The sequence below is a fragment of the Rana temporaria genome, chromosome 12 (genome assembly GCF_905171775.1).
Source record: "Rana temporaria chromosome 12, aRanTem1.1, whole genome shotgun sequence".
In the NCBI taxonomy this organism is placed as follows: Eukaryota; Metazoa; Chordata; class Amphibia; order Anura; family Ranidae; genus Rana; species Rana temporaria.
In genome coordinates, this window is record NC_053500.1 from 112,483,547 (window position 1) to 112,506,711 (window position 23,165).

The following is a 23,165-nucleotide window of genomic DNA, read 5'->3' on the forward strand; positions in this document are numbered from 1 at the left end:
GTAATTGGAACAATAGGCTCAACCCCACTAAGCTTTAACGGATTTTCTATAACGATCATTATTTTCAGCCACGTGACTGCTATTTTCAGTTATCATTGGCTAAAAAAAATGGTTGTGATGGCAAACACATAGATCATTTGGAGGAACTGTCCCTATTTTGTCCCTCTATCCTCCTTAGTGGTCCCTCTTTTTTTATGTGTAGACTTGGAGCGCTGCTCAAAGCTGGAGAATAGCAGGTGTCCTTACCGGTGTTCAGCAGTGTTGCCAACCTACCAGATTGAAATTTACTGGCGCAGCCACGTTCTTACTGGCATTTCACAAAAGTTACTAAATTCAATTTTTAGGTGCAAATTTCAGTATTTAGGCTACAAAAAAGTACGCTAGGCAAATAGCAATGAGATTTTAGGTAGATAGTAAGGTAAAAAACATATTTTTGTTATTTTGGATATAATACGGGGAAATTATTTAGTCACATCACCCCCTGCCTCCATCCTCCTCTGCCACCAACACCCCCTGCCTTCACCCCCCTCTGCGGTGCCACAATCTCCTTCTGCCTCCAATCTCCCCCAGGCCCCCTGCCTCCATCCCCCTCTGCGGTGCCACCAACTACCCCTGTCTCCATCCCCACCCCCTGCAATGCCACCATCCCCCGCTGCGGTGCCTCCAATCACCCCCTGCCACTAACACCCCCTGCCTCCAATCTCCCCCAGGCCCCCCTGCTTCCAATCACCCCCTGCCTCCATCCCCCTCTGCGGTGCCACCAACAACCCCTGTCTCCATCCCCCACCCTCTGCGGTGCCACCATCCCCCTCTGCGGTGCCACCAACAACCCCTGTCTCCATCCCCCACCCTCTGCGGTGCCACCATCCCCCTCTGCGGTGCCACCATCACCCCCTGCCTCCAATCTCCATGCGCATTTTATTTTTTTTAAGTGTATTTTGTGTGTGTACTCGAGAGAGGAGCCGGACTGCAGGAGTTGGGAGTAGGCAGGCCTCCCCCAGAGGCAATCTGCCACCTTTCTCCATGCCCCGGGTGGCAATGGCGGGTGTGTGAGGGGGTCCTCACACACAGCCCGCCCTACCTGCTCCGCTTTGAAGCCCAATGGGGCAGAGGGACTCCCTATAAGGGAGTGAGAGGACCTAGCCCGCTCAACCAGCCCCGTTAGTCCTTCGCCTCTCTTTTTAGAGACTGCGTGGTCAAAGTGCGTGCATGTTAAACCAATTTCGAGTGCGCAGTTCCAAGCTGAACCGATCTCGGCTTTTTTTACTGGCACATTTCCGCAACCACTGACATTTACGAACGGGGGGAAAAAGTGCCCGTTTTTACGAACTGTCCGTAAAAATACGGACGGTTGGCAACACTGGTGTTCAGGCATCAGAAGTGTGGACAAATGTGGGGTAAGATGGCCCAGTGTTTCAGACGTTGATAAGGCTGTTGTCGCCAGCCAGCGCTGCTCCAGCCACGCCCCCTGACACGTTTCTCCCCGCCTACCTCTGTCAGTCACTGTGACCAAGCCCCAGTAGGCAGGGCGAAACATGTCAGGGGGTGTGGCTGGAGCAGCACTGGCTGAGGCCATGCACAGCCATATCTACATTTGAAGCACTGGGTTGGTTTTGAGCGGCGCCTTACCCCACACACTTATACTACACCTATTATCCAACCTCTAAACGATTTTTGAAAAGTATAAAGGATAAGTAGAGGTGATGAACTGCACTTGTTGGTTCAGCCAATTAAGTTTGTGTATTTAATCATCATGTCCATGTATTTGGAGCCATGGGAGGAAGGGGGGGGGGGGGCATATGCCTTCATACTTTGTGTCCCCTTTTTTTAATCTCAGAAAGTTAAAAGGTATGCAAATAATGATTGTTATAGTTCAGTGAACTCAGCCTGATATCTTACATATATAAGGCAGACGACACAGGCCCATAGCAACCTATCGGAGGTCCTATTTGCTCTAGTTAAACCAGAAGCCTTGTTGCGATGTGAAATGTCACATCACTGCTCCCCTCTATGATAGGCCCAGGGCTTTTTACACTCATGCCGCGTACACACGATCGGTCAAACCAATGAGAACGGTCTGGAAGCATTGAACTTCGTTTTTTTCAGCACGTCGTTGTGTTTTACGTCACCACGTTCTGACCCGATCGTTTCGTGTAGGCACGACTGACCATCAGTCAGCTTCGGTGAAAACGGTCCATCAGACCGCTCTCATCGGATGGACCGATCGTCTGTACGCGGCATTAGGCCTTGAGAGCAGAAGTAAATCTGGTGCTTTTATCTAGGTCTGGTGGTGCCTCTTGCATTCGGTGTCCTGGGCAGCGGGTTTGCCCAAGGGAGCAATATAAACGAACAAGGACTGCATCTGAGAGCTTCAATTTATTGAGCCATCCGGCTCAATACAAATCTTCTACAGTGATCCTTGGACAGGTCACCAACACACACTAAGCTCCTAATTTCAATGCTAATGTAGATGGGGCCTAAAAGGGTATGATGTCCCACACTGCATACACGCTATATTTGCCCTCATCTCGCAGTAGATGATTTTTGTTTTTAATAAAATTTCTGCTGTCCATCAAAAGCCAACCGAATCAATAAAGCGGGGGTTCACCCTAAAAACATTTTTCTAACATTACATTGTGCTCACTCTCGACATTGACAGTATGCCGTTTTTTTTTTGTTTTTTTTTGCTGTACATACCTCGTATAGCTATTTTCTTCCCCGGCTTTCGGGTAGTGGCTCCCGCGGGAGTGGGCGTTCCTATGCAGCAGTTAGTGATTGACGTGATGACAAAAACTAACTCCCCCCGTCGCATAAGGATCGTCACGAGTTGCCGAAAGAAGCCGAACGCCGGTGAGCAGGCGCCGTATATCGCCGACTCAACGTTCGGCTTCTTTTGGCAACTCGTGACGCCCAACACAGTGCGCGTAAAGTCATAAGTCCGTCGTAAAGTTATGCCACATAAAGGAGGTGTAACTCAGCAGCATCCATGCAAAGGGCTGCACCAGGGAACACAAACCGGCGTATTTTACGTAGTTTACGTTGGACGTGAATATGACTAGGCGTAGGTTAGTGATCCGACGTAACTTAGGGAGTAGTTCCGACGTGATTCTGAGCATGCCCACTGGGATGTGTCCACGGGACGGTGCATGCGCTGTTCGTTATACGTATCTATCTGACGTTCGTCCCATCATGTGCATGGGGTCACGCCTCATTTGCCTGGCTCACGCCCACTTCCAACTACGCCGGCTTACGCCTAAAAAACCCAGCGCAGTTTTGGCAGCACTGGCTTTGTGAATTCAGTGCTTGCCTCTCTGCGATGCGTCGGCGTAGCGTACAGAAGATACGCTACGGCGGCATAAATGTGCGCCGCTGTCTGTGAATCCGGGCCATAAGGTTTAATACTTACCTAATTCTTTGCTTTATCAGCATCCCTCTAGCGACAGGACTCGTTCTACATAGCTTCCTCTCTGAGGTACTTCAGGATGCCGTCACACTCCTACCTCCTCCATGTACAATGCAGGGTTCTATATTTACATCAGCCATTATGATGCCGTCATCAAGCCAGGATGTAAATACAGTGGACATTATCCATTATTATTAATGGCCTGTGGTGTGCGGGTGATAGATCCGTGTGTATAAAAGCATTCATGCTGGCCATGGCGGCTCATATTCCTTTTACCGTTTTAGAACCAGCAATGAATGACAGCCATAAGCTGATTGCTGCTCTAGCCAGCAAGAACTCTTTTCATGCACGCAGCTAGCTGATATCAAACCGACGCAATCAGTGAATTAAGATCACACACTGACAGTTGGCATGGCAACTGACACAGTCATCAGACACTGTCAGCTACTCTGATCAAAGATATTGGCGACAAAACAAAGAAATGTTGCTTGGTAAATTCATAATTCATCTGTGAATTTCTACCGACTGTCTTTCGCTAACTGCCATGTGTGATTCAACCGACCTATTTTGGTGCAAATACTCCTTTTTTGTTATCCTGGAAGCTGACACTAATAAGGAGAAGATATTCATCATCCTAACGGAATATGGGTGGAATATACGTAGGCTAGAAACACTTGCCCTTCAATAATGCCGCGTACACACCATCATTTTTCGGGTTGTAAAAAACGTTGTTTTAAAAAAATTTCATTTAAAATGATTGTGTGTGGGCTTCACATCATATTTCATATTTCATCATATTTTTTTCCGAACATGCTGCATTTTTTAACATCGTTTTAAACAATGTCATTTTTCAGGTTGTAAAAAATGACCGTGTGTGGGCTAAAACGACGTTAAAAACCCGCGCATGCTCAGAAGCAAGTTATGAGACGTGAGCGCTCGTTCTGGTAAAACTACCGTTCGTAATGGAGTAAGCACATTCATCACGCTGTAACAGACAGAAAAGCGCGAATCGTCTTTTACTAACACAGAATCAGCTAAAAGCAGCACAAAGACGAATGGAACTTCCCCTTTATAGTGCCGTCGTACGTGTTGTACGTCACCGTGCTTTGCTAGAGCATTTTTTAAAAACGATGGTGTGTGGGCAACGTCGTTTTAATGATGAAGTTGGAAAAACTTTGTTTTTTCTACATGCTGAAAAAGTTCGTTTTTTTTCATGACGAAAAATTATCGTGTGTACGCGGCATAACAGTTAAAGCAAACATTTTAATTAGGGAAATGTATCCTTAAAGTGTATGCAAGCCCTAAATCAAAAATGATGTGCGCCCTTTAGTGATGTAGCCGCTGACAAGAGGCAGTGCTTGGCAGTGGACAGGGCAGTCATACGGGGGTACAGGCAATACCCCCTGTATGTAAGGGGCCCGGATGGCAACCCCCCTTTTTTTATTTATTTTTTATAAAAAAATAAAAATAAGGGCCCCGGATGGCAACCCCCCAACATTTTTTTATATATATTTTTTTATTTTATTAAAGGGCCTGGAGGGCCCGGATGGCAACCCCCCAAATTTTTTTCATTTTTTAATATTTTTATTAAAGGGCCCAGAGGTCCCCAGGGCCCCGCATGGCTACCACCCCTTTTTTTATATATATATTTTTTGTAAGGGGCCCAGAGGTCCCCATGGCAACCCCCCAATTCGTAGCACCCCCCCGCATCTCAATTCACTCACGGCCCCCCCGCTTCTCAATTTTCTTAATTAGCGGCGGCACCCCCCGCTTCCCAATTTGCGGCAGTCCCCCGCTTCTCAATTTGAGGCGGCAGCACCCCCCCACCCCCGTTCTCTGCTCCAGGGGGCGCATGCCTGAAGCTGTGTAAGGGCCCAAAATTCCTGATGGTGGCCCTGGCAGGGGACATGCTACCTGAGACATTCTGGAAGTGTTGGATAGTAGCGACGCCTCAAGCTCTTCAAGAAAGAAAAATCTTAAGTTTAATATCCTTATATTTTGCCTTCCCTAGTCCTGAACTTTAACCGGTTGCCGACCGCCGCATGTACATATACGTCCACAGAATGGCACGTACAGGCAGATGGGCGTACAGGTACGTCCCAGCCTTTCCGTGGGTCGGGGGTCCGATCGGGACCCCCCGGTACACACGGCGGTCGGTAACCCGCAGGGAGCGATCCGGGACGAGAGCGCGGCTATTCGTTTCTAGCCGCCCCCTCGCGATCGCTCCCCGGAGCTGAAGAACGGGGAGAGCCGTGTGTAAACGGCTTCCCCGTGCTTCACTGTGGCGGCTGCATCGATCGAGTGATCCCTTTTATAGGGAGACTCGATCGATGACATCAGTCCTACAGCCACACCCCCCTACAGTTGTAAACACACACTAGGTGAACACTAACTCCTACCACCCTGTGGTTAACTCCCAAACTGCAACTGTCATTTTCACAAAAAACAATGCAATTTAAATGCATTTTTTGCTGTGAAAATGACAATGGTCCCAAAAATGTGTTAAAATTGTCCGAAGTGTCCGCCATAATGTCGCAGTCATGGAAAAAATCGCTGATCGCCGCCATTAGTAGCAAAAAAAAAATAATTAATAAAAATGCAATAAAACTATCCCCTATTTTGTAAACACTTTTACCAAAAATAGGTAGAAGAATACGTATCGGCCTAAACTGAGGGAAAAAAAAAAAATTATATATGTTTTTGGGGGATATTTATTATAGCAAAAAGTAAAAAATATTGCATTTTTTCAAAATTCTCGCTCTATTTTTGTTTATAGTGCATGAAATTAAATCCGCAGAGGTGATCAAATACCACCAAAAGAAAGCTCTATTTGTGGGAAAAAAAGGACGCCAATTTTGTTTGGGAGCCACGTCACACGACCGCGCAATTGTCTGTTAAAGCGACGCAGTGCCGAATCGCAAAACCTGGCCTGGGCATTTAGCAACAAAATGGTCCGGGGCTTAAGTGGTTAAAGGAACACCTTATATCTGTACTGTAGCAGCTCAGCGTCCCAGGGCACCTCTAAAGTCCCTACAGGTTGTAGTGTGAATACTAACCTTTCCAGAGGTCAGCATCAGCATCTTGGAAGGACGTTTTAGAGACAGGAGGGGATCTGCTTATTCTCTCAATACCAAAAGATTTGTTTTCTGGAGGACGAAGACATTTCTCCCACTACTGATATTCTATTATGGGCTGATAACATCATTTTTGTGTGGACTGAGTGGTGTCAGCCCTGGCCAGTTTTGTTTTTTTATAAACCCCACCCCCTATCCTATTCTCCACAACATGCAAATTTTTCGGTGGGTGTGAAAAAATGCCGTCAATTAAGAATGCTTCAGAAATAGAAGTGTTCATAGTTTGTTGTTATCACTTAACAAAATGGAAAGCAAATGAACAGAAGAGAAATCCAAATCAAATCAATATTTGGGTTGACTACCCTTTCCCTTCAAAACAGCTTTAAATCTCCTAGGTACACTTGCACACAGTTTTTGAAGGAACTAGGCAGGTAGGTTGTTCCAAACATTTTGAAGGACTAACCACAGATCTTCCATGGATTTAGGCTGCAGACAGATTTGATGATGTTGAGATCAGGGCTCTGTGAGGACCAAACTATCACTTCTAGGACTCCTTGTTCTTCTTCACACTGAAGATTGTTCCTAAAGACTATGGCCCGGATTCTCGTACCTCGGCGCATAGTTATGCCGGCGTAGCGTATCGAATATACGCTACACCGATGTAGCGCAGTATTTACAAAGCACTTGCTCCCAACCTTGTGCCAGCGTAACGTAAATTCTTTGGCGTAAGCCGGCCTAATTCAAAGTAGGTGGAAGTGGGCGTGATCCATTTAAATGAAGCGTGATCCCATGCAAATGATGGGCCGAATGAACGGCGCATGCGCCGTCCCGTGGAAGCATCCCAGTGCACATGCTCAGAATCACGTCGGAAATACTCCTTAAAGCGGTTCTCCACCCTAAAGTGGAGTCCCGCTGATCGGAACCCTCCCCCCCTCCGTTGTCACATTTGACACCTTTCAGGGGGGAGGGGGGTGCAGATACCTGTCTAAAGACAGGTATTTGCACCCACTTCCGGCTCGGCATTCACGGGCAAAAGACGGGCATTGCGTCACATCCCGTCGCCCCCCCCCCCCGTTGTGTGCTGGGAACACTCGGCTCCCAGCACACAGCGGGAGCCAATCGGCGGGCGCGGCGCGACTCGCGCATGCGCCGTAGGGAACCGGGCTGTGAAGCCGCAGCGCTTCACTTCCTGGTTCCCTCAGCGTGGATGGAGGGGGGAGCAGCAGGGTGACGAGTGATCGCTCGTCATCTGCTGCGGACGGCGCTGGACTCCAGGACAGGTAAGTGTCCTAATATTAAAAGTCAGCAGCTGCAGTATTTGTAGCTGCTGGCTTTTAATATTTTTTTTGGGCGGAACATGCGCTTTAAGATACGTCGAATCACTGCCTACGACGTAAACGTAACCTACGCCCAGCCCTATTCAGGTACTACTATGTAAACGACGTAAAATACGACGGCTGTTCCCTGGTCCATACCTTAACATGACTTACACCTGCTTTATGAGGCTTAACTTTACGCCGGACGTAAGCCTTACGCAAACCGCGTATATGATGCGCTGGGCGCAACTACGTTCGTGAATCGCCGTATCTCCCTCATTTGCATATTTGCAATGAGGCGGCCAGCATAAATATGCGCCCAAGATACGCCGGCGTAGGAAAGTTACGTCGGTCGGAGGAAGCCTATTTTCAGGCATATCTAGTTCTATGGGCACGGCGCATAGATACGACGGCGCACATTGACACTTACGCGGCGTATCTCGAGATATGTCGGCGTAAGTGCTACGTGAATCCGGGCCATTGGCTGTATGTTTGGGGTCGTTGTCCTGCTTCAGAATACATTTGGGGCCAATCACATGTCTCCCTGATGTTATAATGCATAATGGATAAATATCTGCCTGAATTTCTCAGCATTGATCCTGACCAAATCTCCAACTCCATTTGCAGAAATTCAGCCCCAAATTTAGAAAGAACCTCCAGTACGCTTCACTGCTGCCTGCAGACACTCATTATTGTACCGCTCTCCAGCCCTTTGGCATACAAACTTGCCACCTGCTACAGCTAAATATATCAGATTTTGACTCATCAGTCCAAAGCACCTGCTGCCATTCTTTTGCATCCCAGTTCCTATATTTTCATCCATAGTTGAGTTTCCTAGCCTGGTTTTCGGAGGTATGGCTTTTTGGCTGCAATTCTTCCATGACTATTCTGGCCAGACTTCTCCAGACAGCAGATGGGTGTACCTGGGTCCCACTTGTTTCTGCCAGTTCTGTGCTGATGGCACTGCTGGACATTTTTAAATATTGAAGGAAAGAAAGCATGATGTGTCTTTCACGTGCTGCAATAAGTTTCCTTGGCCGACTAATGCATCTACGGTCCTCAACATTACCTGACTTTGTGCAAGTGTACAACGTTTGCAATTGATGCCGGTTTAAAGCCAAAGGGTAGTCACCAAATATTGATTTGATTTAGATTTTTCTTCTTATCACTCACTTTGCATTTTGTAAATTAATAAAAATAAACAATTAATATATATACCGTATTTATCGACGTATAACGCGCACGTTTTTACCCTTAAAATCAGTGGGTTCGCGTTATACGCCGATCCCCGCTGTCTCTGAGAGCTGCCGACAATGACCGAGCCGAGCCGAGTGTACTGCGCACTCGGCTAGGCTCGGCCACGCTCGGCTCCGCCTGCAGGACCGCAAGAGAAGCCGAGAGAAGCCGACATAGACCGAGCCGAGTGTACTGCACGCTCGGCCACACACGTGGTCCTGCGGGCGGAGCCGTGTGTGGCCGAGCGTGCAGTACACTCGGCTCTGCCCGCAGGACCGCGAGAGAAGCCGACATAGACCGAGCCGAGTGAACTGCGCACTCGGCTAGGCTCGGCACCGCCCGAAGGACCGCGAGAGAAGCCGACATAGACCGAGCCGAGCCGAGTGTACTGTGCACTCGGCTAGGCTCGGCCACGCTCGGCTCCGCCCGTAGGACACAGGAAATCCGGCAAGATGGCAGATGGACACCTCCAAAGCCGCAGATGGACACCCACAAGGCTGGATGGGTCGCAGACGGACGCCGGACAAGGCCACCGATGGACGCCGGACAAGACAGCAGACGAACACCAAAAAATGTAAGTTTTTTTTTTTTCTTAAACTTCCCTTCTAAGTTTGGGGTGCGCATTATACACCGGCCCACGGTATACGCAGATAAATACGGGATATATTTTCAAAGCATTCTTACTTTACAAAATGCCTTCAAACCTGCTTCAGACCTTTGCACATTACTATAGAAGATAATCATTCTTTAGTCTCAAGAACTAGAAAATAGGAGGATAAATTAGACTCCATAAAGGTAACACAGACACAGGACAGCTCTGAATTTCTGGCAGGACCAACAAGTACTATTTGATCCTATGGGACAGATATAATAGAAAACTTTCAATTGTATATTTAACAGACGAAACTTGAGCAAATAAAGGATGTTCATTGTTAAGGCTTCCATAAGCTGTACGTTTTCATACAAAAGAAAACCTTTATGCATCCGATCGATGCAGGTGACGTAGAAAACAATGGCTTTCTTTATGCCTTGTTCACACATGTCTGTTGTGTTAAAATGCAACCTGTCTGACTTTTAATGCAGGTAAATGCAATGCAACTCAAAAGATAAATAGTTGTTTATATTTTGACCCTTCTGGGTACCTGTCACAACCGATTACCGTATATACTCGAGTATAAGTCGACCCGAATATAAGCCGAGGCACCTAATTTTACCACAAAAAAATGGGAAAACGTATTGACTTGAGTATAAGCCTAGGGTGTCCATCTGCATGCCTCACTGTGCCTCACTGTGCCCATGTGCATGCCTCACTGTGCCCATGCCTCACTGTGTCCATGTGCATGCCTCACTGTGCCCATGCCTCACTGTGCCCATGCCTCACTGTGCCTCACTGTGTCCATGTGCATGCCTCACTGTGCCCATGCCTCATTGTGTCCATGTGCATGCCTCACTGTGCCCATGCCTCACTGTGTCCATGACTAGACTGACGTTTAACATTGGAGTCTATGGAAGGGGTGCCCGGCTTTGAAAAATCGGTGCTCCTCGTTTGTAGGTCTCTCAGACAATAAACTTTGCACACTCGTAGAGGAGAAATAGGGCCACATGTGTGCCGGGTCCAGGGGACCTACGACCGGCCAGTACCGGGTCCCCAAGTCACTGGAGAAATGACCGTTTAACATGGGAGTCTATGGAAGGGGTGCCCGGCTTTGAAAAATCGGTGCTCCCCGGCCGTAGGTCCCCCGGACAACAAACTTTGCACACTTGTAGAGGAAGAATGTGTGCCAAGTTTGGGGTCCCCAAAGTCTGGAAGATCAGGCGCAAAAAGGTGACTCGAGTATAAGCTGAGGGGGGCAGGGGCGGACTGACCATTGAGTCACTCGGGCACTGCCCGAGGGCCCCATGCCACTAGGGGGCCCCATCCGGGTTGCCAGGCTCAGTAAAACCAGGGACAGTATGTAAAAATCTGTGTTTTTTTAGATCTGTCCCCGATATGTCCGAAAATGACATGCTTTTAATGTGAATATCCCAAGATTTTAGCTGCCCGCCTCTGCACTACCTCCTGGCGTGGTGGCCATCTGTAAGCCAGAGGGGCCCCATACACTTCTATTGCCCGGGGGCCCCATGAGTTGTCAGTCCACCCCTGGAGGGGGGCATTTTCAGCACAAAGAAATGTGCCGAAAAACTCGGCTTATACTCGAGTATATACGGTATGTGAAAACACATGCCAACGCATAATGTAACAAAGTGCAACGTGCATGAAAATATATGTCAAATGTCTATCAACGCACATACATTTTGCAAGCGCTGCAGTGAGTTTTTACATGCACCATGGTTGGGGTTGCCACCTCATCCCTTTAAACTCAAACACATATTAATTACACAGGTTCTGTGGCTGATTGGGGTGGGGGTTAAACTCACTCGGTGCCTTATTTGCATTAAATTAGCTCCAGAACCTGTGTAATTCATATGTGTTCGGGTTTAAAGGGATGAGGTGTCAACCCTAATCATGGTGTGAAAGGTCCCTCAAGGTAAGATCTTGGCCATAGACCCTGTGTTGTATCTAAAGATCCAGCATCTCAAGGTCAAACACTGACCCGGATTCCCAGATATGGTGACAATGGTTTAGATCTCCTACATTACACACAACAATGGAGGAACCCTTTCAATCAACCAGACTTGTTCCATGGCTGCTCTGTAAATTGTTCTCATCATTAGACATTTTGTATGGAGACATTATTAGTCAGTTACTCTATTTGTGCCACAGTGCAGGTGTCCTTAATTAATCTGATCATATAATCACCTTACTGCACTGAGCTCTCACAAGACATCTTAAGCGGAAAGGCTCTCCTACAAGATTATTAGGTCACGTAGATCGTGGATTAGGGAATCAAGTCTTCTGCTTTTGTTGAAGCAGCCCTGGAAAACTGTTCACGTCTCTATGCATGAAGAGGCAAACCCAAGTCACAAGTACTACAATAGTCTTTTGCTGTTTCATTAGCCAGGGAGACTAAAGCTGGATACAAGCTATCCAATTTTCTGTAGATTTTTTTCCTTCAGATTTACCATAAATAAACAATATGAGGTCAAACCTAATGCCCTGTACACCCGATCGGTTCGTCTGATGAAAACGGTCCGATGGACCGGTTTCATCGGACGAACCGATCGTGTGTGGGCCCCATCGTTTTTTTTCCCCATTGGTGAAAAAACGTAGAACCCGTTTTAAAATGATCTGATGGTTAAAAAACCAATAGAAAAAAACGATCGTCTGTGGGCAAGTCCATCGGTTAAAAATCCACGCATGCTCAGAATCAAGTCAAAACGTTAAACATCATTTTTCTCAGCACGTCGTAGTGTTTTACGTCACCGCGTTCTGACACAAACGGATTTTTAACTGATGGTGTGTAGGCAAGACTGATGAAAGTCAGCTTCATCGGATATCTGATGAAAACATCCATCGGTCCGTTTTCATCGGCTGAACCGATCGTGTGTACGGGGCATTAAGTGTTTCAATTTTTCATTTTTTTTTTTCATTTAAGCATCATTAAAATCACTGCTCCTGAATCTTTACGTGCAAACTACAGAGCACACGGCCAGTACACACCAAGTAGCTTTAGGTGCAAACTACAGAGGACACAGGCAATAAACCACGTAAGAATACTGCAGCTAGCACAATCACCTGCCTGCCAGTAAATAAGGAAGAACTGATCTAGCTAAACTATACAGTGTATAAATATATGTACAACACCTGGGATGTATATATATCCTCTGCACACTGTAACATTAACTGACCAGCCTGCCTGCCTGCTCGATCTACCTGCAAAAAATGACACTCTCTCTGTCCTCTCTTAACCACCGCAACACACTACACAAGGCCGACCTGCAGGCGGCCTTTGATAGTGTGGGGCGTGTACTAAACCCCCTGAGCCATAATTGGCCAAAGCCACCCTGGCTTTGGTCAATTATGGCTCTCTGTTTTTTGCAAGCTGTGATTGGCCAAGCATGAGGGTCATAGGGCATGCTTGGCCAATCATCAGCCAGCGATGCAGCAGTGAATTATGGTCTGTGAAACATAACTCGAATTTGGCGCGAACGACCCGTTTTGTTCATATTTCGACGAACAATCGAACATACGATGTTCGAGTCGAACATGGGTTCGACTTGAATACGAAGCTCATCCCTAGTTACCAGAAGTAGCGGGGGTGGGGGCCAGGAAATAGTCCCTGAGGGTAGACCTAAAAACAACCGTTGCTACAATTTATTATCAAATCTTACTTGAGGCCATACTCCCATTTTTTTAACCCTAGTTACCAGGTGAAACTATCAGGGAAAAAGCCTAATAAAAGAAATCTTAGAATTTTTGTAATATATATATTTTTTTATGAACTTATACAGTTCCAGCAATAGGTTGCCAAGGCACCTGCATTGCATTCTGGGGCATACCTAAGCTCCAACAAAGCAATCAGCATCTGCATACCATATAGGCTTAAAGTTTTGTGGCTCCCGTGGTGCTATGCACTTTATGATGCCCACTACTGCAAAGTAACTTTAGTTTAGACACTATTTTATATTAACACATTCGCTTTACGCACAGGACAGGATGTTTGCAATTTACCACCCCCTTGTGCAATTCTTTCCTATTGCAAGCTCTGTCTCCTTGAACATTATCAGTTTGGCATAAGATCTGCTTTGGCAGCCTTAATTGAATGACTTCCACCTCTTTAACTTAATAACCTAGAACACAAATGGGTATTGCAATTTAAGTGCTAGCCAAATAGCGCTCATTTCAAATTAGCACTTGCAATAGAATACAAATCTAGGCGATAATTCAGGAAACGGTTCCACTTTGCTCAATTATGGGTAAGCTCTGGCAGTGGAAGCAATCTGATGGAGAGTGGGAGTGATATCAGACACAGATACTGGCAGTAAAGTCAGACAGGATGGGGGAAAAAAAATGAACGAATGTGAAATAAGACACCGTTATGTAATACAACATTGCTCATTCAGTCAATGTGATATGAAGCACAAGAACTATATATGGAACGTGTCGTAATATCCTGACTCAGAAAACAAAAAAGAAGTAGAGCTGGTAAAAAAAAAAAAAGTTTAAAGGGTCTGTTCGCTCAAAACTGATTCCAGTTATGGGTGAATGCTGGTGAGTGCAATCACCCGTACTCTCTGATATATCTCTTGGGGTCTCCAAGGAAATCTCGCCATGCCCTATATCTGCCACACTACAGAGTCTCATGGTTCCCAATGTACATACCCTTAAAGAAAGAGTTTTGCCCCGTACACACGATCGAAAATTCCGACAGCAAAATTGTGATGTGAGCTTTTGAACGGAAATTCCGACCGTGTGTATGATCCGTCTGACATTTGCTGTCGGAATTTCCGCCAACAAAAATTTGAGAGCTGTTTCTCAAATTTTCAGAATCATCCAATCCAATCATCCGTAGCAATTCCGACGAGCAAAATTCTGACGCATTCTTGGAAACAATTTGACGCATGTACGGAAGCATTGAACTTCATTTTCTCGGCTTGTCGTAGTGTTGTACGGCACCGCGTTCTTGACGGACGAAAGTTCAGAGAGCTTTTGTGTGACCGTGTGTGCAAGCCAAGCTTGAGCGGAATTCCGTCAAAAAATCCATCCAAGGTTTTTCAGACGGAAAATCCGATCGTGTGTACGCGGCATAACTTAGGACATGGGGGCTCAACCAGTGGCCCTCCAGCAGTTGCGGAACTACAAACACCATCATGTCTCTGCCTTTTCGGAGTCATGCTTGTAACTGTAATGCCGCGTACACACGATCAGTTCGTCTGATGAAAACGGTCTGATGGACTGTTTTCATCAGACGAACCGATCGTGTGTGGGCCACATCAGTTTTTTTCCCATCGGTGAAAAAACGTATAACCTGTTTTAAAATTATCTGATGGTTAAAAAACCGATAGAAAAAAACGATCGTCTGTGGGGAAATCCATTGGTTAAAAATCAATGCATGCTCAGAATCAAGTCGACACATGCTCGGAAGCATTGAACTTAATTTTTCTCAGCACGTCAAAGTGTTTTACATCACTGCGTTCTGACAAGATCGGTGCACTATTTTTTAACCTGAAATAAAAGTAGAAAAACTGACTTGATATGTCAGATTTTTGATTTTTTTATTACCTATCCATATATAATAAAGCAAGCTAATGATATCTTTGAAATTATACTGGTGTCCAAAAAAACTGTTGAAGATGGTGATTTTGATAGTCTGGTGAAGGGGGTATTTGAGTCTATCGGGCAATCTATTGGAGGCCTGTAATTGTAAAAAGGTTAAAAACACCTGGCTCAGATCTTGCTGCCACTGAGAATAAATTGCTGGTTGAATAAATGCCCTTGGGCTAGATTCAGATAGATTAGCGGATCTTTAGATCCGCGTAATCTATCTGATTTACGATCCGCCGTCGCAAATTTGAGAGGCTAGTGCAGTATTCAGAAAGCACTTACCTCAAAACTTGCGCCGGCGGATCGTAAATCCCCCGGCGGAATTCAAATTCCGCGGCTAGGGGGAGTGTAGTATTTAAATCAGGCGCGTCCCCGCGCCGATTTAAATGTGCATGCGCCGCCGGCTAAATTTCCCAGCGTGCATTGCTCCCAATGACGTCGCTAGGACATCATTGGTTTCGTCGTGAACGTAAATTACGTCCATCCGTATTCGCAACCGACTTACGCAAACAACGTAAAAATTCAAAACTCGGCGCGGAAACGACGGCCATACTTAACATTGGATACACCGCATATAGCAGGGGGTAACTATCCGCCGGAAAAAGCCGAACGCAAACGACGTAAAAAAAAAGCGACGGGTGGGCGTTCGTTTCTGAATCGGCGGATCTCCTCATTTGCATATTCGTTGCGCATACAAATGGAAGCGCCACCTAGCTGCCGGCGGGAGATTGCAGCCTAAGATCCGACGGTGTAAGTCACTTACACCTGTCGGATCTAAGGGAGATCTATGCGTAACTGATTCTTATGAATCAGTCGCATAGATCTGACCGTCGGATCTCAGAGATACGGCGGCGTATCAGGAGATACGCCATCGTATCTCTATCTGAATCTCCCCCCTTGAGTCTACAAAACTGAAATATCTTTTTTGGATCTGCTGACCCCTTTGAACAAGCCAAATATAGTTCTATTGTCAACTGAAAATATATCAGGTATTAAACTAATTCTCTCAAAATGGATATTTCAGTTTTTGGTAGATACTGGAAAGTTAAAGCTGAACTCCAGGAAAAATGTAAAACTACTCTTGTTAATTAAACCAATGCAAGGCATGGGGAGCCCCACTACAAGGGTAGTTTTAAACCTCTGACAATTTCTTATATCTCTTATGCCCTGTACACACGATCGGAATTTCCGATGAAAAAAGTCAGATGGAATTTTTTCATCGTATTCTCCGATCGTGTGTGTGCCCCATTGGAGTTTTTCCTTTGGAAATTCCGACGGATTTAGAAAGAGAACAAAAAATGGAAATTCTGTTCGTCTGTAGGAAACTCAGACGGAGAAAAAAAACACACATGCTCAGAATCAAGTCGACGCAAGCATTGAACTTCATTTTACTTGGCTCGTCGTAGTGTTGTACGTCACCGCATTCTTGATGGTTGGAATTTGGTGTGACAGTGTGTATGCAAGTCGGCTTGAACAGAATTCCGTCAGAGTTTATCCCGACGGAAAATCAGATCGTGTGTACGGGGCATTGGCGACTCTACTGGTGAGATTTCTGAGCTTGACCTCTTAGGTTTGCACACCTATAAGGGATTCCCACTCTTTTTTTGTATTTTATATTATATAGGATATAAAAGGAGGTGCTGGAAGACACAAAGGTAGGTGGAAATAGCCAAAACCCCCTAGGTGGACAGGAACAGAGCTGTGAATAATGGCAGGAAGATCTCACTGAGGGATTGTCCAAAACATATAAGAAGCCAGGAACTGACTCCAGCCCACCAGGTTTCACCTATAACTAAGACATCACTTTTGGGTAGACTGACCCTTTAACTTTCATTTTTTTAACCCTTGCAGAAAAAAAAAAAGCTTATTATGAGCGACACCTCCCTTTTCCTCTGCAGTTTATTAAATGATTTGTTTGTGGCTACTTTAAATAGATCTGCTATGGAGCAATAGATGTATGAGCTAGGTTATGGGGTCAGTCCTGCTCTATATTGTTTAATGTTGCTGACTTGTCTGCAAGATGAAAGTAGAAAGGCTATGAAATGCATCAGTGGGGATGTAAGCGGGAAAAGATGCAGTAACGTGTGATAGGAAGATGGAAGTGGGAAAGGATACATGATGAGTTAAAGGTCAGCAAGAAAGAAAAACACAGAACATCAGTGATAAACACAACTTTTCTGAATAGTGTACCTGCGCTGGCATACATTAAATTCTGCAATTATGGGAAAACTTAGCCAAAGGGCTTGACAATCATTGACTAGACAGCAGTTTTCTTCAGTACCCTAACTTAATAGCAGATGTAATAAAATAAGTGTCAGTCAGTGAAAACTGTTACAATGGACATATACGGGCAGATATTTCATCTATGATTTGCCTTCTGAGACATACATTGGTGTCTACAGAGTTCAAATTAACTTGCTTTTTACTGGGAATGTTCTTAAAAAATAAAATTCCTCCCACATAGTAACATTGTGAGGTTCCAGTCTCCCTCATGTCAAAAATTGTGACCCCTGGATATCATCTGTAGTGCCACCAGTCTGTGGGTCAGAGCCACCAGTCAGTGGGTCAGAGCCTCCAGTCAGTGGGTCAGAGCCTCCAGTCAGTGGGTCAGAGCCTCCAGTCTGTGGGTCAGAGCCTCCAGTCTGTGGGTCAGAGCCTCCAGTCTGTGGGTCAGAGCCTCCAGTCTGTGGGTCAGAGCCTCCAGTCTGTGGGTCAGAGCCTCCAGTCTGTGGGTCAGAGCCTCCAGTCTGTGGATCAGAGCCTCCAGTCTGTGGATCAGAGCCACCAGTCAGTGGGTCAGAGCCACCAGTCTGTGGGTCAGAGCCTCCAGTCTGTGGGTCAGAGCCTCCAGTCTGTGGGTCAGAGCCTCCAGTCTGTGGGTCAAAGCCTCCAGTCTGTGGATCAGAGCCACCAGTCTGTGGGTCAGAGCCTCCAGTCTGTGGGTCAGAGCCTCCAGTCTGTGGGTCAGAGCCTCCAGTCTGTGGGTCAGAGCCTCCAGTCTGTGGATCAGAGCCACCAGTCAGTGGGTCAGAGCCACCAGTCTGTGGGTCAGAGCCTCCAGTCTGTGAGTCAGAGCCACCAGTCTGTGGTTCAGAGCCACCAGTCTGTGAATTAGAGCCACCAGTCTGTGAGTCAGAGCCACCAGTCTGTGGGTCAGAGCCTCCAGTCTGTGGGTCAGAGCCACCAGTCTGTGAGTCAGAGCCACCAGTCTGTGGGTCAGAGCCACCAGTCTGTGGGTCAGAGCCACCAGTCTGTGGGTCAGAGCCACCAGTCTGTGAGTCAGAGCCTCCAGTCTGTGGGTCAGAGCCTCCAGTCTGTGGGTCAGAGCCACCAGTATGTGAGTCAGAGCCTCCAGTCTGTGGATCAGAGCCTCCAGTCTGTGGGTCAGAGCCTCCAGTCTGTGGGTCAGAGCCTCCAGTCTGTGAGTCAGAGCCACCAGTCTGTTGTTCCGAGCCACCAGTTAGTGGGTCGGAGCCACCAGTCTGTGACTCAGAGCCACCAGTCTGAGTTAGAGCCACCAGTCTGTGAGAGAGAGCCACCAGTCTGTGAGTCAAAGCCTCCAGTCTGTGGGTCAGAGGCACCAGTCTGTGAGTCAGAGTCACCAGTCTGTGAGTCAGAGCCACCAGTCTGTGGGTCAGAGCCACCAGTCTGTGGGTCAGAGCCACCAGTCTGTGGGTCAGAGCCACCAGTCTGTGGGTCAGAGCCACCAGTCTGTGAGTCAGAACCACCAGTCTGTGAGTCAGAGCCACCATTCTGTGAGTCAGAGCCACCAGTCTGTGAGTCAGAGCCACCAGTCTGTGGGTCAGAGCCACCAGTCTGTGAGTGAGAGCCACCAGTATGTGGGTCAGAGCCACCAGTCTGTGAGTCAGAGTCTCCAGTCTGTGGGTCAGAGCCACCAGTCTGTGAGTCAGAGTCACCAGTCTGTGGGTCAGAGCCACCAGTCTGTGAGTCAGAGCCTCCAGTCTGTGAGTCAGAGCCACCAGTCTGTGAGTCAGAGCCAGAGGCCACAGTTTGTCTATTCAAACATAATCCTGCAAACCAATTGCCAATAGTTCTGTACAGATAAACTAGCTTACAACAAAATATAAATAAAAATAAGACAAGATTTTTGTAGTTATGGTTGAGAGGGAGAAGGACCCACCATGGGTATTTATACAGAATTCTTAATTATTAGATGAAAAACTGCCCAGTCTATAGCCACTGTTAATATGCCAAAAACAATCATCATAAAAACATTGTGTCTTTTCAGTGTGGGTCTCCTACCTGATGTGTTCTGTCAAAGGGTCTTGAAATAAATGTTGCTATCTTAGACTACTCATTGTCTCTTCCTAAAATCCTGAGCTATTGTCCCTCCCCATCTATTTCCCTGGTACCATACTCACGCAGGAACAGCACATGAGGACCATTAGGAATGACTCCAGAACACCACCAACTCCCACCACCCAAGTAAGACGAAGAAAGAGGATGACACCAAAAATATTTTGGAGGCAGGGAAGGTACACCCCCATGAAGGTTCCCATCCGTGGAGCCTGGAAGGAAGAAAGAAAGAATGTAAGCAATTACATGCCAGATGTTGGCATCAGCAGGATTACCCTTAGCATTTTTCTGAAAGAAAACGATTTTATAGGATCAGAATAGTCAGATTGGTAAGGCCAGTTTGACATGTGCTATGGAATCTCTCAGGTTTCAACATTATAACTAGTTATGATTACTTTCTAACATATTGAAAATAATGCAACAATGTAGACATTTGGTTAATTGTGTAATTTTTTTTTATTTGTAAAAATAAATGATTCAATGGTATTTTGAATGCAAATCTTTATCTGAATTTCCAGTTTGGTACTCTGATATACATATATAGCCGGATTCAGAAAGACTTACGACGACGTATCAGTAGATACGCCGTTATAAGTCCGAATGCGCGCCGTCGTAAATTTAAGCGTATTCTGGAAACCAGATACGCTTAAATTTGGCCAAGATACGACCAACGTAAGTCTCCTACGCCATCGTATCTTATGTGCATATTTACGCTGGCCGCTAGGTGCGTGTACGTGGATTTACACGTTGAATATGTAAATGAGCAAGATACGCCGATTCACGAGCGTACATACGCCCGTCGCAGTAAGAAACGCCGTTTACGTAAGACATACGCCGGCGTAAAGATAAACCACCAAAAAGATGGCGCAGCCCATGCAAGGTATGGACGCCGGAACAGCCGTCGTATTTTACGTCGTTTGCGTAAGCGTACATGAATGGGGCTGGGTGTAGGTTACGTTCATGTCGAAAGTATTGAGCCGACGTCGTTACATAGGGAGTATTTGCGACGTGATTCTGAGCATGCGCACGCATGCGCCGTACGAAGGGCCCTCATTTACATGGGGTCACGGTTAATTTAAATGTAGCCCGCCCACTACATGCCTACTTTTAATTAGGCGGGGTTACGCCGGCCCATTTGCGCTACGCCGACGTAACTTACGGAGCAAGTGCTTTGTGAATACTGTACTTGCCTCACTATGTTACATCGGCGTAGTGCAAATGGGATGCGTTACGCCGGCTTAAACATACGCCGCTCTACCTGAATCCAGCTAATACTGTATATATTGTAAGGGAGCAGGTTCAACTGGAGGTGGCAGCAGTAAGCCATGCACGAGACAGGGATACCCAGGAACAGTCAAGCAGGTTTGTCCTTCACTTCTATTCAGCAATGCAGAAAACAAACAAGTTTTTTTATTGCAGGAGGGATTTGTACAGCGAGTCTATAGCATCAACCAAAACATCTGCTCGTTCAAGCAACTAACTAAACTCTGCTCAGTTTCTGAATAACTGGGTGCCCCTAATAGGTTCCCCAAAACAAACAGGCAACACATCTACCCTTTTAGATTTCTGTCAGCAGTTAGGATTTTCACACAGCAGCATGTCTCCATAGCAGAAAGAGCATGAGAGTCCTAAACGATAGTCAGCTTCTGTATATAAAAGACTGTGCATAGCTGAGACTAATAAAGTATGGTTACCAGGTAGGATGTGAACCTAGGAACAAAATCTTTTTTCCATCCAAAGTTCAAGAAAGCCTTTGAGTTCCAGGACCCAGAACAGGAAAGACGGCTACATACAGCATTGTAGTCCAGTTCTGGAAGGGCGTCAATTGATGTTCTCCAAAAAACCCAACCCCTCTGCGTGCCTCCGTCGGACACAGCTGATCACCGATCGAGGTAAAGGACTAATCATAGTGGCCCTTTACCATGTGATCAGCTGTGCCAAATCACAGCTCATTAGTGTAAGGAAAGGAAAGCCAATAACCAGCTATCCTGGGACAGGGGAAATTTACACTGATAATCAGGGCACTGATAATTAGTGCCCTGGTGATCAATGAAGCCCCATCAGTGCCAATCAGTGTCCATCTGTGTAACGTAAAAGTCAAGCCTCAATAGTGGCCATCCAGTGCAGCCTCATCAGTGAAAAAAAAAATTACTTATTTACAAAATTTTATAATAAAAACAAAGTTTAGTTAGCAAAAAATAAAAACCCCAGTGGTGATTAAATATCACCAAAAGAAAGCTTTATCTGTCTAAAAAAAATGCTAAATATTTTATTTGGGTACAGTGCTACATGACTAGCCACTTGTTGTTCAAAGAGCGACAGCACTGAAAGCCGAAAACTGGCCTGCGGGTGAAAGTGCCCAGTAGGCAGGTGGTTAAAATTGAAAGTCTCGCAGAGCCAAAAATGGTCTCCAGTCCCTTTCATTGCTCCCTTTGTTCTGCAAAGTAATTAATAAATGATGAAGAATGATCTGTAATCAATTGAAATTCTTTGCCCAAAAGGTAATACCTCAATGACTGTAGTTCCCACTTCATGGCTGGGCACTCCCTTTCAACGATTGAATAGTTCCTAACAGCAAGAGGGTAATTTTCGGCTAAGGTATATTACTGGATGTTCTTCCCCATTAACTTCCTGAGACAAAACTGCTCCCAGGCCATTATCTGTTTGTATCTGTTTGTTCAGTCAAAAAAATGTTTGATTGAAGTTAGGGGTGGTTAATACTGGTTTCTTATGCCTTCAACTCTAGAATAGTCACAAAGTTAGTCATAGACCTCTGGTAGCATTCTACAATCACTAGAAAGGTTCTTGGCTGTTCTTTTCACACTGGCTTGGGCCAGCATTTAATTGCTTCATTCTTGTCCATTGGAGACTTCATGAACTCCCAGCTAATGCTGTATCCCAAATACCAGGCTTCTTCCAGGCCTACGGCAACATTTTTTGATTGGCTGTTAACCCAGGCTTACAGATGGAATCTAAAACTGCCTTCTGTAGATGGGAATCCCAGGCAAGTTTAAAAATGCCAACATTAACTAGCCAACAATTGCCAGCTACATGTCCGAGTCCTTGGCACGGCCAGCACCTAATATGTCTCTAACAAGGAACATACTTTATTTTGGGCGAGGAGACCTTCATATATGGCAACTTAGGTGCCCGTTAATCCCTTACTCGAGGTTGATGTTTTCCTTTTTCCAGGGTTTACCAACTTGGAAGGCAGATCCCAGAGATAGACCCTGGTAGCAGTATGTTGCTCCATAAGGAACACCAGCTCATCTACACTCTTGGGGCCAGATCCACAAAGCAGTTACGCTGGCGTATCTATTGATACGCCGCGTAACTGCTAGGTTGCTTCGGCGTATCTTTGTTTTGTATCCACAAAACAAGATACGCCTGAAGCCGGGCTAGATCCGACTGGCGTACGTCTTAGTACGCCGTCGGATCTAAGGTGCATATTTACGCTGGCCGCTAGGTGGCGCTTCCGTCGATTTCCGCGTCGAGTATGAAAATTAGTTAGATGCGCGAATCCACAAACGTATGTCCGGCCGGCGCATTTTCTTACGTAGTTTCCGTAAGGATTTTTTTGGCGTAACGTTACCCCTGCTATATGAGGCGTAGTC

The 23,165-nt window shown here is 46.2% G+C and overlaps 1 protein-coding gene across 2 annotated transcripts in view; it reads right to left on the reverse strand.

Moving 5' to 3' along the window:
* The window catches only part of SLC12A5 (solute carrier family 12 member 5), a 182,460-nt gene that overhangs the window by 86,160 nt on the left and 73,135 nt on the right, over positions 1-23,165 (reverse strand). For both annotated transcript variants that reach the window (XM_040330201.1, XM_040330200.1), the window contains exon 4: positions 19,617-19,763. In XM_040330201.1, coding sequence (XP_040186135.1) covers positions 19,617-19,763 — 147 coding nt within the window. The remainder of the gene's footprint in view (positions 1-19,616; positions 19,764-23,165) is intronic.